This window comes from Bombina bombina, chromosome 2 (assembly GCF_027579735.1).
Source record: "Bombina bombina isolate aBomBom1 chromosome 2, aBomBom1.pri, whole genome shotgun sequence".
Taxonomy (NCBI): Eukaryota; Metazoa; Chordata; class Amphibia; order Anura; family Bombinatoridae; genus Bombina; species Bombina bombina.
Genome location: NC_069500.1, coordinates 975,337,086 through 975,356,535, shown reverse-complemented (window position 1 = coordinate 975,356,535; position 19,450 = coordinate 975,337,086). Strand labels below are relative to the sequence as shown.

Here is a 19,450-nt window from a genome sequence, read left to right as displayed (position 1 = left end):
TAATAGTCTACCGGCTTTATTACCACCGTTAAAAAATACCTTTTTAAGCTGTAACGCTCTATGTTGCACTCCCTTCTCCAGGAAGCCATTCAAATTTTCCCGTTCTTTTTTAAGAGAGTCTGTTAATTGTTTATTATTTGGTTCCCTCTTATGTTTATATTCCGCCCTGGAGAGTGACTCTAATAGGCGTGCGTATTGTTCTCTATTTTGTCTATTTAGTCTAGATTTGTATTTTATGAATTCACCCCTTATTACCGCTTTATGAGCGACCCACCACGTACTAGGAGAGGTATCTTCTATGGTATTATTTTCGAAATAGGATTCTATGGATTTTAAAATGGACTGTCTTATTTGAAGGTCTTTTAAAAGGTTATCATCTAAACGCCATTGGTAAGGAACTATTGGTTTTTGGGGCCAACATAGCTGCATAGATACAAGAGAATGGTCTGACCAGGTGATATTATGTATTTTGGCCTCTTGGACTAATATATAACTGTTTTGGTCAATCCAAAAGTAGTCTATGCGTGTATAAGATTTTTGGGGTGGGGAGTAATAAGTATAGTCTCTGATAGATGGATGAAGTGTCCTCCATACATCTATTAATGACAGAGAAAAAAGATTTGACTTAACTGAGTTAATAATATGTTTAGAAATATTACTTTTAAATTTAGAGCAATCCTCCCTGGGCTCCATTGGAATATTAAAATCACCCCCCATAATTAAGGTGCCTTTTTGTATATCTAATATCCGATTGTGTATCTTCTTAAAGAATAGTTTCTGCCCTCTATTTGGGGCATAAATGTTTACTAATGTAACTGGTCTATTGTACAATAAACCCACCAAACAGATAAATCTCCCTTCTTCATCCTTATCCATCTGGGTAAGTTGAAATGGGGAGTCTCTATGAAATAATATACAGACTCCATTTTTCTTTAAGTTGTTGGAGCTCTGATATATAGTGGGATAATAGTTATTTGAAAAATTGGGTACTTTATTTCTATTAAAATGGGATTCTTGTACAAAAATGATGTCTCCCTTTTCTTTAAGAAAGCTATGAAGGGCTTTATTACGTTTCTGCGGGCTATTCAGCCCCTTAGCATTTTGAGATAATAGGCAAATCTTTCTTTTATCTAACTTCATTCTTTAAACAAATGCACAAGTCCAAAAAAGGAATGCGTATAAAAAAAGCTGAAAAAGAGGGGTGCCGGGGAGGCAGGGGCAGGGCAGGAAGAGAAGGAGGAAAAGAAAAAAAAAGAAAAAAAAAAAAAAAAAAAAAAAAAAAAAAAAGGGGGGGGGGGGAAGGGAAGGGGGAACACACACATCCATACATGATCCATTCATAACCTATCCAAAACAAAATGTTGGGGAAAATTAAACCGACAGATGGGTTTTCCCCTTTTGGCAAATATGCAAAAAATATTCCTAATTAAAAATGTTCTATGTCCCTATAATACCCCCTATTAATTAGAGCCTACTGATCCCTGCCCTTTCATACAAGAGGGCCAGCCTGGCGACTCCCTACCAAATTTCTTATTATAACTAATCCGGGTAAATATAATTTTCTTGAATAACCAGATCTACCACTATCTCAACTCAGCCAATATACTATGTTAGTAAAAAAAATAAAAAAAAAAAAAAAAAAAAAAAAAAAAAAAAGGGGGGGGAGGGGAAGTAGAAAAATTGCTTAATAATTTTGTGCTACCCGTGATAGGCCCTTTTAACCATTCTATGCAAAGATCCAAATTCCTTAATCCATATAAATGATTCCAAAAAAAAAAAAAAAAAAATACATTCTACTTCACTTTTATAGCAATGTGGCACCCAGGTTATAAAATTATGAACTAAATTCCGCCCCAAAAAAATGCTCCTTAAAACCGTGTTCCAAAAAAAAAAAAAAAAAAAAAAGTGCACAGTACAGAAAATAGTTTTTTAAACCACCCAACTTTGTGCAGATACCATAGTGCCCCTCCCCACCCCCCCTACGAGGAAAGAGGTGGAGGAAGGCCATCTTTAAATACAAAACTATGTGCAATATATAACTCATAAAATTAACGTGAAACCTAAGTGAAAGGAAAAAAAAAAAAAAAAAAAAAAAAAAAAAAAGGGGAAGAGGGGGGGGGAGATAATATAAAAATTGTTTGATAACATTGTGCTACCCGTGAGTGACCATTTTAAACATACCGCTAACATATCTACATCTGGGCAAAGATACAAGTCCCTTAACCCGTGTAAGTGATTTCTATTAGACAGGGTTTTTTGTGTCGGTGCCTTAGTACCCCTCCCCACCTCCAAGAAACCAAGGGGGGGAAGAGGAGAAAAAAAAAAAAAAAAAAAAAAAAAAAAAAAAAAAATTTACATTCTATCTCACTTTTATACATCACCTAACAAAGCACCCAAGTTTTAAAATTGTGAACTGAATATCAGCCTATAAAAATACCCCTTAAAACCGTGTTTCTCAAAAATATAATGTGAGAATATAAAAAAAAAAAAAAAAAAAAAAAAAATTAAAATTTTTTCTTCTCTTCTTCTCCTTCTCCCCTTGTGCAAATACCATAATGCCCCTCCCCACCCCACCTCTAGGGGAAAAGGTGGAGGGGGGGCATCTTTAAATACGAAATTGTGTGCAATATATTAATCATTTATAATTAACGTGAAACCAAAGAGAAAAAAAAAAAAAAAAAAAAAAAAAAAAAAGGGGGGAAATAAAGTTACTTTGCATTATTGTGCTATCCATATGAAACCATTTTAAACATACCCCCAATAAACCTATTTCTAATAAACAAGAGAGAAGAGAAAAAGGAAAATTCTATAAAACATAATTTTGTGTTCATACTCTAATGTTCCTCCCTATCCCCGCCTCCAAGGGGCGAGGAGAGGGAGGGAACCTACAAAAAAGCATATATAGAAAAAAAAAAACATTGAACACCGCATTTATCCCTTCTCCTGACAAAACTCCCCCCTGATGTGATTTACTATCGTGACATTTTTGTAAAAAAAAAAAAAGAAAAAAAAAAAAAAAAAAAAAAGAAGAAAAAAAACCCCACCCCCCCCAAGTTAAAACCCAGGGGGGGGGATACATGGTATGGTTATTCAGAATAATTGGTAGCAAGCTTGTCTCTTTCTGTCATCACATGTTAGAGTTTGGAGATGTCCCTATACAGTTATTAAGAATTAACTCTTCCTGAGTATTAGGCTTTTCCAGCTGCTTTCTCCTAACTGGGACTTTTATCCATTGTGGGCCCCTTAGTCTCTGTGTTACACTTATATTGGATGGATTGATAATCTCCCCTCTCTCTTGATTGTTGGAACTGTCTGATACAGGAGTACTGATTCCTAAAGTGTCACAGAAAGTTTTGAGGTCTTGTAGCGATTTTAGGGTCGCAGACTTCCCATCCACTGTGGCTCTTAGGCCAAAGGGGAATCCCCATCTATAGGGAATTTTTAGATCATTAAGGTGCAAGGTGAGAAATCTGAGTTCTTTTCTTTTTTGTAAAGTCCTTGGGCTGATATCAGTGAAAATTTGAATGTGATGGCCTTCAAACGTAATATTTTGATGTTGTCTTGTCGCTTGTAGAATGGCCTCTTTGTCTTTAAAATGTGCAAATTTAATTATTACGTCTCTGGGAGGTTCACCCTTATTATATCTGGGCTTTAAAGCTCTATGGCACCTTTCTAGAGTCTTATCTGAGTAATTTTCCATCCCTGTTAGGGTAGTGAAGAATTTTAGCAGGAATTTTTCAAGGTTTACTGGGGGTATGTCTTCTGGTATTCCCCTAATCCTTAGGTTAGACCTCCTCTGCCTATTCTCCATATCCTCTAGCTGATTTTGTAGGGATGTTATAGCTTCACCTTGCTGATGGATCTGAAGAGACATGGTGTCTATATGGTTAACCCATACTTCTTTGTCTTCCTCCAGTTGGGCTACTCTGCTCCCTATCTCCCCTATGTCTTTTTTAATTGCGCTGAATTCATTTTTAATGCATAATTTCACTTGATTGAGTTCCTCCAGCAGAGTTTGAATATCTGCTTTTGTAGGTAGACTTTGCAGATCAGCTTTCGTTAAAGGGGGTATAATTAATTCGGGAGAACTCATAGAAGTATTAGGTGAGGCCCGTTCTATTGATTGATTCAGTGAGGAAGATTCGGTGGCTTTAAAAAAGGAATCTACCTTTGAAACATGAGTTGACTTAGATTTCCCATTTTTATCCTGTTTAGCTGTTCTCTTTGAGGTCATTCTGAGCCCTTATTATTATCTGTCTCCTGGGAAGCTGAGGGTGTATGGGACCCTTTTACCTAAGGCTTAAAATACTATAAGCAATTTAGGTTTTATCCCTCTGTGCTGGAATTTTAGCAGGTTGGAGGCGTACTGGCTCTAATGTGTTAACACATATATAGGTTCTGCTGAGTTTAATAGAGGAGTTTTTTAAACAATCTTATATGTTCCCTTCTATAGACCTCTCTGTTGCCTGTAATGTCTCAAATTTACAGTAGTTGAGGCAGCCAAGTTTTTAAATTGTCCCAGTAGGGGGGAAACCAGGGGAAGAGAAAAACACAAGGGGGGAGAAAAAAAGAAAAAGACCTTTACCTTTCTTCTCTTTACTTCCTTACTCTCTTCCTCTTCTCCCCCTCCTCCTGCCCCCCCTCCACTGGGGACAGGTAGATGAGAGATGTACCTCCTCTGCAGCTTTGGTGGCCCCCTTAGGCTTTTATCTGCCTTAGTGCCGCTCTGCTTATTTGTAATCCAAAAGTAAACAGTGAGAGGGCCCCTCGCTGGTCCTGAGCCTGTAAAGATGTAACAGGATTTTCCTCCGTGGGTTATCCTCTTGGCTGTGATGCCACTGTCTGTCTGTGCTGAGGGTCTCAGTGTCCGCTGCTCCTCGTTATATAAATCCGTATCCCCCCTGCTACCTACTCTTTTTCATAGGTAGCACGGAACAAATGCTTACTTGAAGGGATGTATACTATTTTATCTCCGTGCTGCTGTGCATGCGGTGTGACTCAGGGACTACCTTTTCCAGGTTCCCCAATTGCTAGAGAGAGAGCTGTGTGATAGGCAATGGTGAAGTCTCGATTCTTCCGACTTCTCTCTTGTACTACCCAGCAGCTGCAGAAAGCGTAGATTATGCCTCTCTCTCCTTCCTCTGAGCGAGGCTCTCTCTACTCCCCTCTTTCTCCTGCAGCAAGGAGGAGAGCCGGTTACTTTACCAGGGGGAAATCCTGCCTGTCCACAAGTGCAGTTCTTTATGTGCGGCTTCTAACTCAGTGTGGTAGCCACAGGTAGCGAAGATTGTAAGCGGATTGACCTCTCCGCCTCCTATAGTGTACCTCCGGGCTCAATCCCCTCCTCCTCCTGCAGCGTTTCACCGGGCTACTTCGAGAGCGGTATACCTTCAGGTCTTGCCCTTCACTGGGGTGATAGCTGTATCGGGGTTGCCGGTAAAGTCATGCTCACAAAAGTACTCCCGCATACAGCAAAGAACGCTCCTGTCAGCATAGGCTGCACCTCGCTCCTTCCACTGTGCAAAGCACTTTCTGCTTCTTTCCTCCTCCTACTGCTTTGGAACCAAGGAGGATTATCGAATACCTTGCACAGGTGTAAGTCCTGCCTACCCACAGGTGCGTTTCATTGTATGCAAGTTCTGTTTGTAATCCTTTTTACAGCTTACGGGTCACAGAGTTTATAAACTGGGGTTTAGCTAATTTGACATATACTGAAAAACCTTAAATTAGGACATAGAAAGGCTTTTTAAATTGCCAAATAGAGGACGGTTAAGCAGGAGCTCTAAAGGTGTGCGGCCATTCTCAACCTCGGCCGGCTCCTCCCCCCTCTGTCTTCTTATTTCAGTATGATATTGTGGGAAATATATGTATACTGCTGTTTTAAGTAGCCTCGTAACTATATAGATACTGAAAGTACTTTCTGTGTATAGTATAGTAATACTGGTCGGTAAGTTAATGTATTAACCCCTGTAATATCTTGGATCGTGTATTTATTAATACTTAAGTATGCACAAGCATTGTGCTTAAATCACAAGCATTGTGCTTGATATCTTAGATCGTATATTTATCAATACTTAAGTATGCACAAACATTGTGCTTGAATCGTTACACAGAAATTGTATTTTTTAAATTTCTTGGAATTTTTAAAGTTGATAGTGTGTACTATACTTGTTATAACAGTAGCATATTTAAGTAATTTAGTAGCTCTATTGGATCTTAGCGTTAGGATCTTACGATGTAAGAGTTATAATATTCTTGTGAGTATACTTTAATGTTACAAGAAAGTAGCTGTTCTGGTATAATAATTATGCTCTTAGTATGTATCAACTATTACTTAGTGGTCTTAAATAATTAAAGCATGTTGTCCTCTTAGGCCTTAGGAGTTGTTAGCGGTATTGTGGTGTGAGTTTGCTGAATATTGGCGTTTTTTTCTGTGTATTTAAATATTCGTACTCCTAACCGCTTGCTGAATGCATGCTTTTGATACTGGTTGTTTTTTAAAGTAATTCGCTAAGTACTTGCATTATTATATCTAGGCTTAATGTGTCGCCTATATAACTGTTTGCAATATTTGCAATACTTGCGATATTGTATCTATGTTGGTATGTAACAATATTAACCGCTTACACAATCCAGGCTTAATGTATCACATGTATCTAAGCTTAATGTATCACATATATAGCTACTTGCAATATTTGCAATCCTTGTGATACCGTATCTATATCAGATTTTTAATGATGTTAACCGCTTACTAAATCCTGGGCTATACCTGTCAATTTGGCGTGGGGTGCTTCGCCAAATATTGACAGTGTTGTATGTATCTTTTAGAGCTCCATAAATTTGGCCGTTGGCCAGTTCTAGGCTTCTAATATCAAATGCTCATGCTACTGAATAAACTCCGTTTACAAGTAAATTTACTTAATATTGTGCACAACCACAATAGTTATATATAATATAAAGACCTCTGTTCCTGCTAATTAAAAAAATGCTAACTGGCATTCTACAAACAATTCCCTAACATGTTTCGCCACTAACGTGGCTTTTTCAAAGGGTCTTTGAAAAAGCCACGTTAGTGGAGAAACATGTTAGGGAATTGTTTGTAGAATGCCAGTTAGCATTTTTTAATTAGCAGGAACAGAGGTCTTTATATTATATATAACTATTGTGGTTGTGCACAATATTAAGTAAATTTACTTGTAAACGGAGTTTATTCAGTAGCATGAGCATTTGATATTAGAAGCCTAGAACTGGCCAACGGCCAAATTTATGGAGCTCTAAAAGATACATACAACACTGTCAATATTTGGCGAAGCACCCCACGCCAAATTGACAGGTATAGCCCAGGATTTAGTAAGCGGTTAACATCATTAAAAATCTGATATAGATACGGTATCACAAGGATTGCAAATATTGCAAGTAGCTATATATGTGATACATTAAGCTTAGATACATGTGATACATTAAGCCTGGATTGTGTAAGCGGTTAATATTGTTATACACCAACATAGATACAATATCGCAAGTATTGCAAATATTGCAAACAGTTATATAGGCGACACATTAAGCCTAGATATAATAATGCAAGTACTTAGCGAATTACTTTAAAAAACAACCAGTATCAAAAGCATGCATTCAGCAAGCGGTTAGGAGTACGAATATTTAAATACACAGAAAAAACCGCCAATATTCAGCAAACTCACACCACAATACCGCTAACAACTCCTAAGGCCTAAGAGGACAACATGCTTTAATTATTTAAGACCACTAAGTAATAGTTGATACATACTAAGAGCATAATTATTATACCAGAACAGCTACTTTCTTGTAACATTAAAGTATACTCACAAGAATATTATAACTCTTACATCGTAAGATCCTAACGCTAAGAACCAATAGAGCTACTAAATTACTTTAATATGCTACTGTTATAACAAGTATAGTACACACTATCAACTTTAAAAATTCCAAGAAATTTAAAAAATACAATTTCTGTGTAACGATTCAAGCACAATGTTTGTGCATACTTAAGTATTGATAAATATACGATCTAAGATATCAAGCACAATGCTTGTGATTTAAGCACAATGCTTGTGCATACTTAAGTATTAATAAATACACGATCCAAGATATTACAGGGGTTAATACATTAACTTACCGACCAGTATTATTATACTATACACAGAAAGTACTTTCAGTATCTATATAGTTAGGAGGCTACTTAAAACAGCAGTATACATATATTTCCCACAATATCATACTGAAATAAGAAGACAACTACTAGGAAATTAAGCAGTGTCGCACCTAGATACATATGAAATGCAATTTTACAAGCATTAATAATAAATGTTGGTGATAACATGGGATATTTACGCTAATACCTTTAATATCAAAATTTGATTTGAAAGATGAGTCACAGATTACTCATATAACAATAGAGTAAATATCACAATACCACAGCCTTCTCAAATATAAGCTCAAAGTATAATAAATCACAATATATTCACTGGGATCAACCTGACTTCCAACCCAAGTAATTTCTGAAACACACCACAACCACGTAATGTACTCCGTGAATAACGGACAATAATCTATTAAGACCCAAACCTGTGTTTTTAATAAAGTTTGTATGTCAATTGTGTTTGTTGCCGTATATTTTTAAAAGATTACCAATAAAGGTTATATTTTAATAAACATCCCCACGCACATTCTCCTCCAAGGAGACACAGCTCTTGTCCAATTTTTGTCACTATCAATTAGGGAATGAGTGATATATAGGTGTACACTCCATCAATCCAAGGATTGATAATTTTCGTTTGACAAAACAAGTACACAGCACCTCAGCCAATTTTTTAGGTAACACTACCAATCTGGTTGGATATTTATACCATATTACCAGAACCAGAAATCACTAGGCTACCCTAAGTTGTAAATTTAAGCAGTGCCATTAGTATCCCCCCTTTTTTTCTATATAGTAAAGGAGCCCTACTTAAAGGCGCAGTCTAAATTCATAATAAAGTGATCTATTTTGTTAGTTTGCCCCTTATTAAGTTGTCCTACCTGGTTGCCATCATGCTGCACACAACGGTCTCAGTTTTATTTTCAAAAGATTCACGCCGTTTTAGATTTGAAAATGGCCCCTAAACTCCGCCTACTGTGACATCATCCATGCCTCACTTCAATACACTACCCTGTGTCTCCCATGAAATCACAAATAAAGCGAATATAGCATTCCCGGTATTGCGCACATGCGCATTATGCAGCCAGTGACGTCACTGCATACAGTAATCCGGAACATTTACACAGAAGAGTAGTCCCCAGCTCTTCCGGTCAACTTTGATCATGCGCAGTAACTAGACGCACAACGCGGTGTCATCATCAACATTCACGGGCACGAAATGTAAAAAAAAAAATTTCCTGTGAATGAAGAAGACGGCGGTAGGTGGCATTTAGGGGCCATTTGCAAATCGAAAACAGCTTGAAAACGGCTTGAATCGATTTTAAATATAACCGTTGTGGGCAGCATGCTGACAAACAGGTAGGACAATTTAATAAGGGGCAGACTAACAAAAAAGATCACTTTATTATGAAGGTTGACTGTCCCTTTAATTCCACATGTAATATATTTTTATCCTTCTGTCAAAAGCACTGAGGCAAGGGGAAAGAGCTAAAAGAAATACCTTGAATGGTTCAATTGAACATATACATTATACGTCCACAAGATCTGCATTGCCCAGAACATTTTGCTGAGAAATCCTCCCTAACTCCAAAATAGTACAGGGAAATAAAAACATCCTCCATACACAAGATGTACAAGAGAGATATATGAGAAAGAGAATTGTTCAGGATTTAAAATCATTAAGGGGTTAAATAAATGAGGCCTGGCTACTGGCCACACACAAACAGAGTAAAGAGAATAAATGAGGCCTGGCTATTGGCCACACAAAGACATGCACAATGATAATAAAATAATAATAATAATAAGGCCTGGTTACCGGCCATTCACATACAGCAAAAAACTAAATACAATAAATTAAGGCCTGGCTACTGGCCACACATGCCACCAAGATGCAGAAAACAAAGAGCCTGGCTACCGGCCCCACACACTCCGGTTCTGAGACATTTGTTGACCTGAAGGGACCGACCGCATGCACAACAGGCCTGGCTACCGGCTTCATACACTCCACATAGATAAATGAAAGGCCTGACTACCGGCCATTCACAAGAAATAAAAACAACACCTTTCATACATACTGAGAAAAAAAGAAGGCCTGGATACTGGTCACACACTCTTCGGTCCTGAGACCAAACACTCAAAGTTGCATGGAAGAAGAGAGAGGCCTGGCAACCAGCCACACACACTATAGACGGCCGCATACATCCAGACCAGAAAAAATATCTACAGCCACACTGCAGTCCGTTACCGTTCTGAGCAGCGGTTCACATAACCCACCGGAGTGTTAATCACTGGTCAGGCATGTGTCCACTATTGCCCTGAAACAGTACCGGACTGAGAAAGATATGGCTTCGACGTGGTCACGTGAGAGCTGCAATCCGTTCCACCAGAGGGAGAAAAGGAGGGGGACTGAGGTGCAAGCAAGCATTCGAACCCAGTTACACCACTGAAGGAATAATAAAATGCTAATTACACATACGACCAATAGTGCTCTAATTTGCTAGAGAATTTCTTATTACACAATTACTTGAACAGAAACCAACAAAAGCTGAAAACAGTTAAAGGGACACTGAACCCACATTTTTTTCTTTCGTGATTCAGATAGAGCAATTTTAAGCAACTTTCTAAATTACTCCTATTATCAATTTTTCATTGTTCTCTTGCTTTCTTTATTTGAAAAAGAAGGCATCTAAGCTATTTTTTGGTTCAGGACCATGGAAAGCATTTGTTTATTGGTGGGTGAATTTATCCACCAATCAGCAAGAACAACACAGTGTGTTCACCAAAAATGGGCCGGCATCTAAACTTACATTCTTGCATTTCAAATAAAGCCTATAACAAAACAAAAGAAAAGCATTTTTTTTTAAAAAAGACCTATTTTATAGAGAGCATTTAAGAAAATCACTTGTCAAGTTGAAAACAAATGAGGTCCCAAAATTGATCCAGGAACAGAATATTCTACAACGGCAATACCTTAAAAAATAAAGGATAATTAAATGAATGTCTTACTATGAAAAGTAGAATATTTAGGGGCCGAATTATCAAGCTCCAAATAGAGCTTGATGCTCCTGTTTCCGTGTGAGCCTTCAGGTTCGCTGGAAACAGCAGTTATGAAGTAGCGGTCTAAATACTGCTGCTCCATAACTTGTCTGCCTGCTCTGAGGCTGCGGACATCAATCCGCCCGATCCTATACTATCGGGCTGATTGACACCCCCAATTGGCAGCGAATCTGCAGGGGGCGGCATTGCGCAAGCAGTTCACAAGAACTGCTTGTGCAATGATAAATACAGACAGCATATGCTGTCGGCATTTATCGATGTAAGGCGGACATGATCGTGTTATGTCCGCTCGCACTTTTATAAATCAGCCCCTAAGAATACAAAAGGGGAAGATATTATAAAGATAAAAGAAAAAGAAAATAATAGAAAGTACATAAACACTATCTATATTGTTTTATTTAGATTTAGAAAGAAAAGCTAATAACCATAATTAGAAGTTAATTCATTTACGTAAAATATGTGAGAAAAGTAATACAGGGCCTGCTGTCTGGAAGCAGCAAAGAAAAGAGGAAGTGTTGGACTTGTTCATTACAGTTTATTAGGCTGCTGTGTGCTGATTGGTGCAATCTTGTTATGTTGTTTTTTTTTTTTTCTCTGTATGTTTTTCTTTTCTGCTGTTTGGAATCAGCAAAGATTTGATGCAAAATATGAAGCCTCCTGTCTTGTCATAGAAATTTAAACAACTTTTCATTTCCAATTTACTTCTATTATTACATTTTCTTCATTCGCTTGATATCCTTTGCTGAAGGAGCAGCAATGCTCAACCTTGAAACTCTAGTTGTTGAACGCATATTGTTAACCAATCACAAGAGACAAAAGTGTGCAGGCACTAATCACCATCTGGCTCCCACAGTAGAATATGTACCCTACATATTATTTTTCAAAAATTGGATCCCATCAAGAGAACAAACAAGTATTGTGAATTCAAAAGTGTCTAAACATTAGATGCATTGATCTATCTGAATCATGCAAGTTTTATTTTGACTTTCCTATCCATTTAAGTATTGGCTGGCTAATAGAAAAGTTGTGCAGTGTACATTAATAGCATAATAGCCAGAAGGTTAAATCATAATACACTCCCAGTGGGGGGCTAGGAGAGATAAGTAAAAAAAAACACATAATTTATGCTTACTAGATAAATTCCTTTCCTTCCTGGCAGGGAGAGTCCACGACTTCATTCCTTACTGTTGGGAAATACAACACCTGGCCACCAGGAGGAGACAAAGACACCCCAGCCAAAGGCTTAAATATCCAACCCCCTTCCCCTATCCCCCAGTCATTCTGCCGAGGGAACAAGGATAAGTAGGAAAAACATCAGGGTATAAAGGTGCCGCACAACAAAAAATAAATTACCGGCGGGGTTGTGGACTCTCCCTGCCAAGAAGGAAAGGAATTTATCTGGTATGCATAAATTATGTTTTCCTTCCATAAGGCAGGGAGAGTCCACAACTTCATTCCTTACTGTTGGGAAAACTATACCCAAGCTCCAGAGGACACTGAATGAATAACGGGAGGGAACAAAAAAAGAGGCAGACCCTATTCTGAGGGCACCACAGCCTGCAAAATTTTCCCCAAAAGCTGCTTCAGCCGAAGCAAACACATCAAACTTGTAAAATTTAGAAACAGTGTGTAAGCAGGACCAGGTAGCCACCTTACAAATCTGATCCAAAGAGGCTGCATTCTTAAAAGCCAAGGAGGAAGCCACTGCTCTAGTGGAATGAGCCATTATCCTCTCAGGAGGCTGTCGCCCCGCTGTCTCATAAGCTAAGCGGATGACACTCGTCAACCAGAAAGATAGGAATGTTGAAGTAGCCTTCTGCCCTTTACGCTTCCCCGTATAGATGACAAACAAAGAGGAAGATTGTCTGAATTACTTAGTAGCCTGAATATAGAACTTCAAGGCACGAACCACATCTAGATTGTGAAGCAAGCGTTCCTTCGCTGAAGAAGGATTAGGACACAAGGAAGGAACAACAATTTCTTAATTAATGTTACGATCTGACACTACCTTAGGGAGGAACCCTAATTTAGTACGTAAAACCGCCTTATCAGCATGGAAAACAAGATAAGGGGAGTCACATTGCAAAGCAGAAATCTCAGAAACTCTGCGCGCAGAGGCAATAACCAGAAAAAAATAACCTTTCAAGATAACAATTTAATGTCAACAGAATGCATAGGCTCAAACGGAGCTTGCTGCAAAACACCAAGAACAAGATTTAGGCTCCAAGGCGGAGCCCCAGATCTAAACACAGGTCTGATCCTAGTCAAAGCCTTAACAAAGGACTGCACATCTGGAAGCTCAGCCAATCTCTTGTGCAGTAACACCGACAGGACCAATATCTGTCCCTTCAGGGAAATAGCAGAAAGACCCTTCTCCAGTCCTTCCTGGAGAAAAGATAAAATTCTGGCAACCTTAGCCTTATACCAGGAAAAGTCATGCTCTTCACACCAGTACAAGTAATTCCTCCACACTTTATAGTAGATTTGACGAATAACTGGCTTATGAGCTTGAACCAGAGTGTCAATAACACTCTCAGAGAACCCTCTCTTGGCTAAGACTAAGCGTTAAATCTCCACGCAGTCAGCCTCAGCGAATCTAGAATTTGATGAACGAAGGGACCCTGTATAAGCAGATCTGTGCGACAGGGTAACCTCCACTGAGGAGATGAGAACATGCCCACCAGATCCTCAAACCACATCCTTCGCGGCCACTATGGAGCAATCAGAATCACTGATGCTCGCTCCTGCCTGATGCGAGCTACCACACGAGGGAGAAGCGGTAATGGAGGAAACAGATATATGAGTCTGAATCTCCGGTCACCGTGGTGCGTAGGACAGGACTTCCCATGCTGTGAAAAAGGCGCTAAGCTTTTATGAGCTGCGCAACACTCAAAAACAAAAGTGAAACCTGTTTGTTCCAAGCCAAAAGTACCCAGTCTATGAGCCCAAAAGCTCTTACATTAAAACAGTTATAAATAACCCCTAGCTGTTCAAATAATCTTCCTGAAGGAGATGTTAACCCTTGATCCTATCGAGGCATAAAGGAGCCACACTTTGACCCTGTATAGAAAAAGTGTATGTATAAAACGGTCTTACCCTCCAGGATCCATGCTGTGGACCAGGCACAGCCTTTCAAGTGTGACAGTCTTGCAGCAATGCTTCTGACATGGACTTGAGTGTGTAACAGCAAGCAGTGAAACTCGTCAACACTGATTGCTCAGGAGCTGTTAGGCGACAATTTGGATGGGTTTGCAGAAAAACTTTCCCTGCATCTCCAGACTCCAGACTTTCATCTGAGAGCTTGACATGATTACTTAAAACTCCAATCCTTTCTTGAAGGGAACATACCCATTACAGGACTATCCAAATCTTCTGCCACTTTTCTGCCACCTCCTATAGTGACGAAAGGCTAAGAGTGACTGGGGGATAGGGGAAGTGGGAGGGATATTTAAGCCTTTGTCTGGGGTGTCTTCCCTCCTCCTGGTGGCCAGGTGTTGTATTTCCCAACAGTAAGGAATGATGTCGTGGACTCTCCCTGCCTTATGGAAGGAAAAAAAGCTGAAAAGCTAAGCAACGCACCAAAAGGTTAACTTTAAGTAAGTTTCAATAAACTACTATGTTTTTAAGTAAGCTACCTAACTAGCTACCAAGCACTTAACTAAATATTTTACATATAGTACCCTAACACTAGTCTCTCTCTCTAGTCTAGCTATTAAATAGTTTGTTTTCTTTTAAATATTCTTATCTCAGGGCTCAAAATTTCCAGTAGCCCACTAACCAGTGGTCAGTGAAAGTTAGTGAGAAAATGTTTACAAATATTATCTAAAGGGATATTATATATCCATGAAAGGGCAAGAGTATGTTATTCCTCTAGGGCTATAAGTACCCCTTTAATGTGTAGACTGTTACTTCTGAGAGGGTAAACAGGGGCTGAGAGAGATTGGAGAGGAAAAGTGAAACTGGAGAAAAAGATAGCGTTAAGAAATAGTAGAGAAAAAAAAAGACAGTAAAGAGAGAGGATAGAGAAAGAGTGTAATGAGAAGATATGGCCCTAAAGAAAAGAGAGGGGTTAAAAAGAGAGATTGAAGAGAGGAGGGAGTGGTGAAATATAGATGAGAGATGATAATTATAAAACAATTATTCCAGGTCTGTTATGGACTCACATTAATGTCAACACTCTCTGCTTTCTCTCAGTTCAACAACTTCCTTTTTCTGTCCAACTGTCTACCCCAGAACCCTCAATGATATTGCTAACTGCTATGCACTTATTTTTGTTGATGTATTACTGCACAATAAGGTGTTTCACATTGGCTAAATATATGCAAAGAGGTGGGGGGGGGGGGTAGTGGTTGTGGTGTGGGCAGGTTTAAAAGTGGCAAGTAACATTTTGGGCTGGTTAGTATCTTAAGGCTTGAAATTTTGAGCCATGTCTGAAGATAAAAGTAAAATATTTTTTTTTTTTAAGATAAGCAAAAACATTCAGGTGAAAATAAATTCACATCCCTAGTATCTAGCACTTTTTGTTTTGTTTCTGAGAGAAACATTAGTCATGTTTTAGCAAAGTGAATGACAGCATATATCATATAATGTCACTTACTTTAGATGATACATTTATGCATTATTTTTTTAATACAATAAAAAGTCAAGCAGAAGAAACCTATTTAAGATATTGCTGCCTTTATTTGTAATGGGGTATTCTTAAAGGGCCACTAAAGTCATAATTAAAGTTTTATGGTTCAGATAAAGCATGCAATTTAAAAAAAACTTCCAATAGACTTACATTATTAAAATTTGCACCTTCATTTTATATGCACACTTACTGAGGAACCAGCTCCTATTGAGCAAATCCAAATTGAACAGTATATACTGGGGCATATGTATCAAGCTTGACACCCCACTGCTGGCGGCCTATTGGCCGCGAGTCTGCAGGGGGCGGCGTTGCACCAGCAGCTCTTGTTATTCAGCGAAGTCTGGCGGACCTGATCCGCACTGTCGGATCAGGTCCGCCAGACTTTGATAACTTGGGGCCACTGTATGTAAATGCATTTACATGATACAGGGGGGAGGGAAAACTTGATTCATTTTGAAGTTTGACAGAAAATATTCTACTGCCTATTTTAAATTTAAAGCTATTGCTATTGCATTGTATTTTTTATGGTGTAGCTGTCAGTTATTCAATTCTACGGTGTTTAGTGGTGGTCCTGATGTATCACTTTGCTTTCACAGGCTTTTGGTTTTGATCCAAAAATTGATAACTATGTTCCAAAAGCAGTGGCTATTTTTGGAGGCTTCTACATTTTGCTGTTTGTAGAAAGAATGCTGAAAATGATACTGAAGATCTATGGTCAAGTAAGTGTCTTGTCCTCTACTAACTTCAATCTGTGTCATGATACCTAATTCTAAGGCCTAGATTTAGAGTTCGGCGGTAAAAGGGCTGTTAACGCTCCGCGGGTTTTTTTCTGGCCGCACCATAAATTTAACTCTGGTATCGAGAGTTCAAACAAATGCTGCGTTAGGCTCCAAAAAAGGAGCGTAGAGCATTTTTACCGCAAATGCAACTCTCGATACCAGAGCTGCTTACGGACGCGGCCAGCCTCAAAAACGTGCTCGTGCACGATTCCCCCATAGGAAACAATGGGGCTGTTTGAGCTGAAAAAAAACCTAACACCTGCAAAAAAGCAGCGTTCAGCTCCTAACGCAGCCCCATTGTTTCCTATGGGGAAACACTTCCTACGTCTGCACCTAACACTCTAACATGTACCCCGAGTCTAAACACCCCTAACCTTACACTTATTAACCCCTAATCTGCCGCCCACGCTATCGCTGACCCCTGCATTACACTTTTAACCCCTAATCTGCCCCTCCGTAAAACGCCGCCACCTACGTTATCCCTATGTACCCCTAATCTGCTGCCCTAACATCGCCGACCCCTATGTTATATTTATTAACCCCTAATCTGCCCCCCACAACGTCGCCGACACCTGCCTACAATTATTAACCCCTAATCTGCCGACCGGACCTGAGCGCTACTATAATAAAGTTATTAACCCCTAATCCGCCTCACTAACCCTATCATAAATAGTATTAACCCCTAATCTGCCCTCCCTAACATCGCCGACACCTACCTTCAATTATTAACCCCTAAACTTCCGATCGGAGCTCACCGCTATTCTAATAAATGGATTAACCCCTAAAGCTAAGTCTAACCCTAACACTAACACCCCCCTAAGTTAAATATAATTTTTATCTAACGAAATAAATTAACTCTTATTAAATAAATTATTCCTATTTAAAGCTAAATACTTACCTGTAAAATAAATCCTAATATAGCTACAATATAAATTATAATTATATTATAGCTATTTTAGGATTAATATTTATTTTACAGGCAACTTTGTAATTATTTTAACCAGGTACAATAGCTATTAAATAGTTAAGAACTATTTAATAGTTACCTAGTTAAAATAATAACAAATTTACCTGTAAAATAAATCCTAACCTAAGTTATAATTAAACCTAACACTACCCTATCAATAAAATAATTAAATAAACTACCTACAATTACCTACAATTAACCTAACACTACACTATCAATAAATAAATTAAACACAATTGCTACAAATAAATACAATTAAATAAACTAGCTAAAGTACAAAAAATAAAAAAGAACTAAGTTACAGAAAAGAAAAAAATATTTACCAACATAAGAAAAATATTACAACAATTTTAAACTAATTACACCTACTCTAAGCCCCCTAATAAAATAACAAAGCCCCCCAAAATAAAAAATTCCCTCCCCTATTCTAAATTAAAAAAGTTACAAGCTCTTTTACCTTACCAGCCCTGAACAGGGCCCTTTGCGGGGCATGCCCCAAGAATTTCAGCTCTTTTGCCTGTAAAAGAATAAATACAATACCCCCCCCCCCCAACATTACAACCCACCACCCACATACCCTTAATCTAACCCAAACCCCCCTTAAAGAAACCTAACACTAAGCCCCTGAAGATCTTCCTACCTTGTCTTCACCATCCAGGTATCACCGATCCGTCCTGGCTCCAAGATCTTCATCCAACCCAAGCGGGGGTTGGCGATCCATAATCCGGTGCTCCAAAGTCTTCCTCCTATCCGGCAAGAAGAGGACATCCGGACCGGCAAACATCTTCTCCAAGCGGCATCTTCGATCTTCTTCCATCCGGTGCGGAGCGGGTCCATCTTGAAGCAGGCGACGCGGATCCATCCTCTTCTTCCGATGTCTCCCGACTAATGACGGTTCCTTTAAGGGACGTCATCCAAGATGGCGTCCCTCGAATTCCGATTGGCTGATAGGATTCTATCAGCCAATCGGAATTAAGGTAGGAATTTTCTGATTGGCTGATGGAATCAGCCAATCAGAATCAAGTTCAATCCGATTGGCTGATCCAATCAGCCAATCAGATTGAGCTCGCATTCTATTGGCTGTTCCGATCAGCCAATAGAATGCGAGCTCAATCTGATTGGCTGATGGGATCGGCCAATCGGATTGAACTTGATTCTGATTGGCTGATTCCATCAGCCAATCAGAAAATTCCTACCTTAATTCCGATTGGCTGATAGAATCCTATCAGCCAATCGGAATTCGAGGGACGCCATCTTGGATGACGTCCCTTAAAGGAACCGTCATTAGTCGGGAGACATCGGAAGAAGAGGATGGATCCGCGTCGCCTGCTTCAAGATGGACCCGCTCCGCACCGGATGGAAGAAGATCGAAGATGCCGCTTGGAGAAGATGTTTGCCGGTCCGGATGTCCTCTTCTTGCCGGATAGGAGGAAGACTTTGGAGCACCGGATTATGGATCGCCAACCCCCGCTTGGGTTGGATGAAGATCTTGGAGCCAGGACGGATCGGTGATACCTGGATGGTGAAGACAAGGTAGGAAGATCTTCAGGGGCTTAGTGTTAGGTTTCTTTAAGGGGGGTTTGGGTTAGATTAGGGGTATGTGGGTGGTGGGTTGTAATGTTGGGGGGGGGGTATTGCATTTATTCTTTTACAGGCAAAAGAGCTGAAATTCTTGGGGCATGCCCCGCAAAGGGCCCTGTTCAGGGCTGGTAAGGTAAAAGAGCTTGTAACTTTTTTAATTTAGAATAGGGTAGGGAATTTTTTATTTTGGGGGGCTTTGTTATTTTATTAGGGGGCTTAGAGTAGGTGTAATTAGTTTAAAATTGTTGTAATATTTTTCT

The 19,450-nt window shown here is 39.1% G+C and overlaps 1 protein-coding gene across 1 annotated transcript in view; it reads left to right on the top strand.

The window, feature by feature from the left end:
• The window catches only part of SLC39A8 (solute carrier family 39 member 8), a 115,089-nt gene that overhangs the window by 71,770 nt on the left and 23,869 nt on the right, over positions 1-19,450 (top strand). The window contains exon 4 of the mRNA XM_053703494.1: positions 16,460-16,582. Coding sequence (XP_053559469.1) covers positions 16,460-16,582 — 123 coding nt within the window. The remainder of the gene's footprint in view (positions 1-16,459; positions 16,583-19,450) is intronic.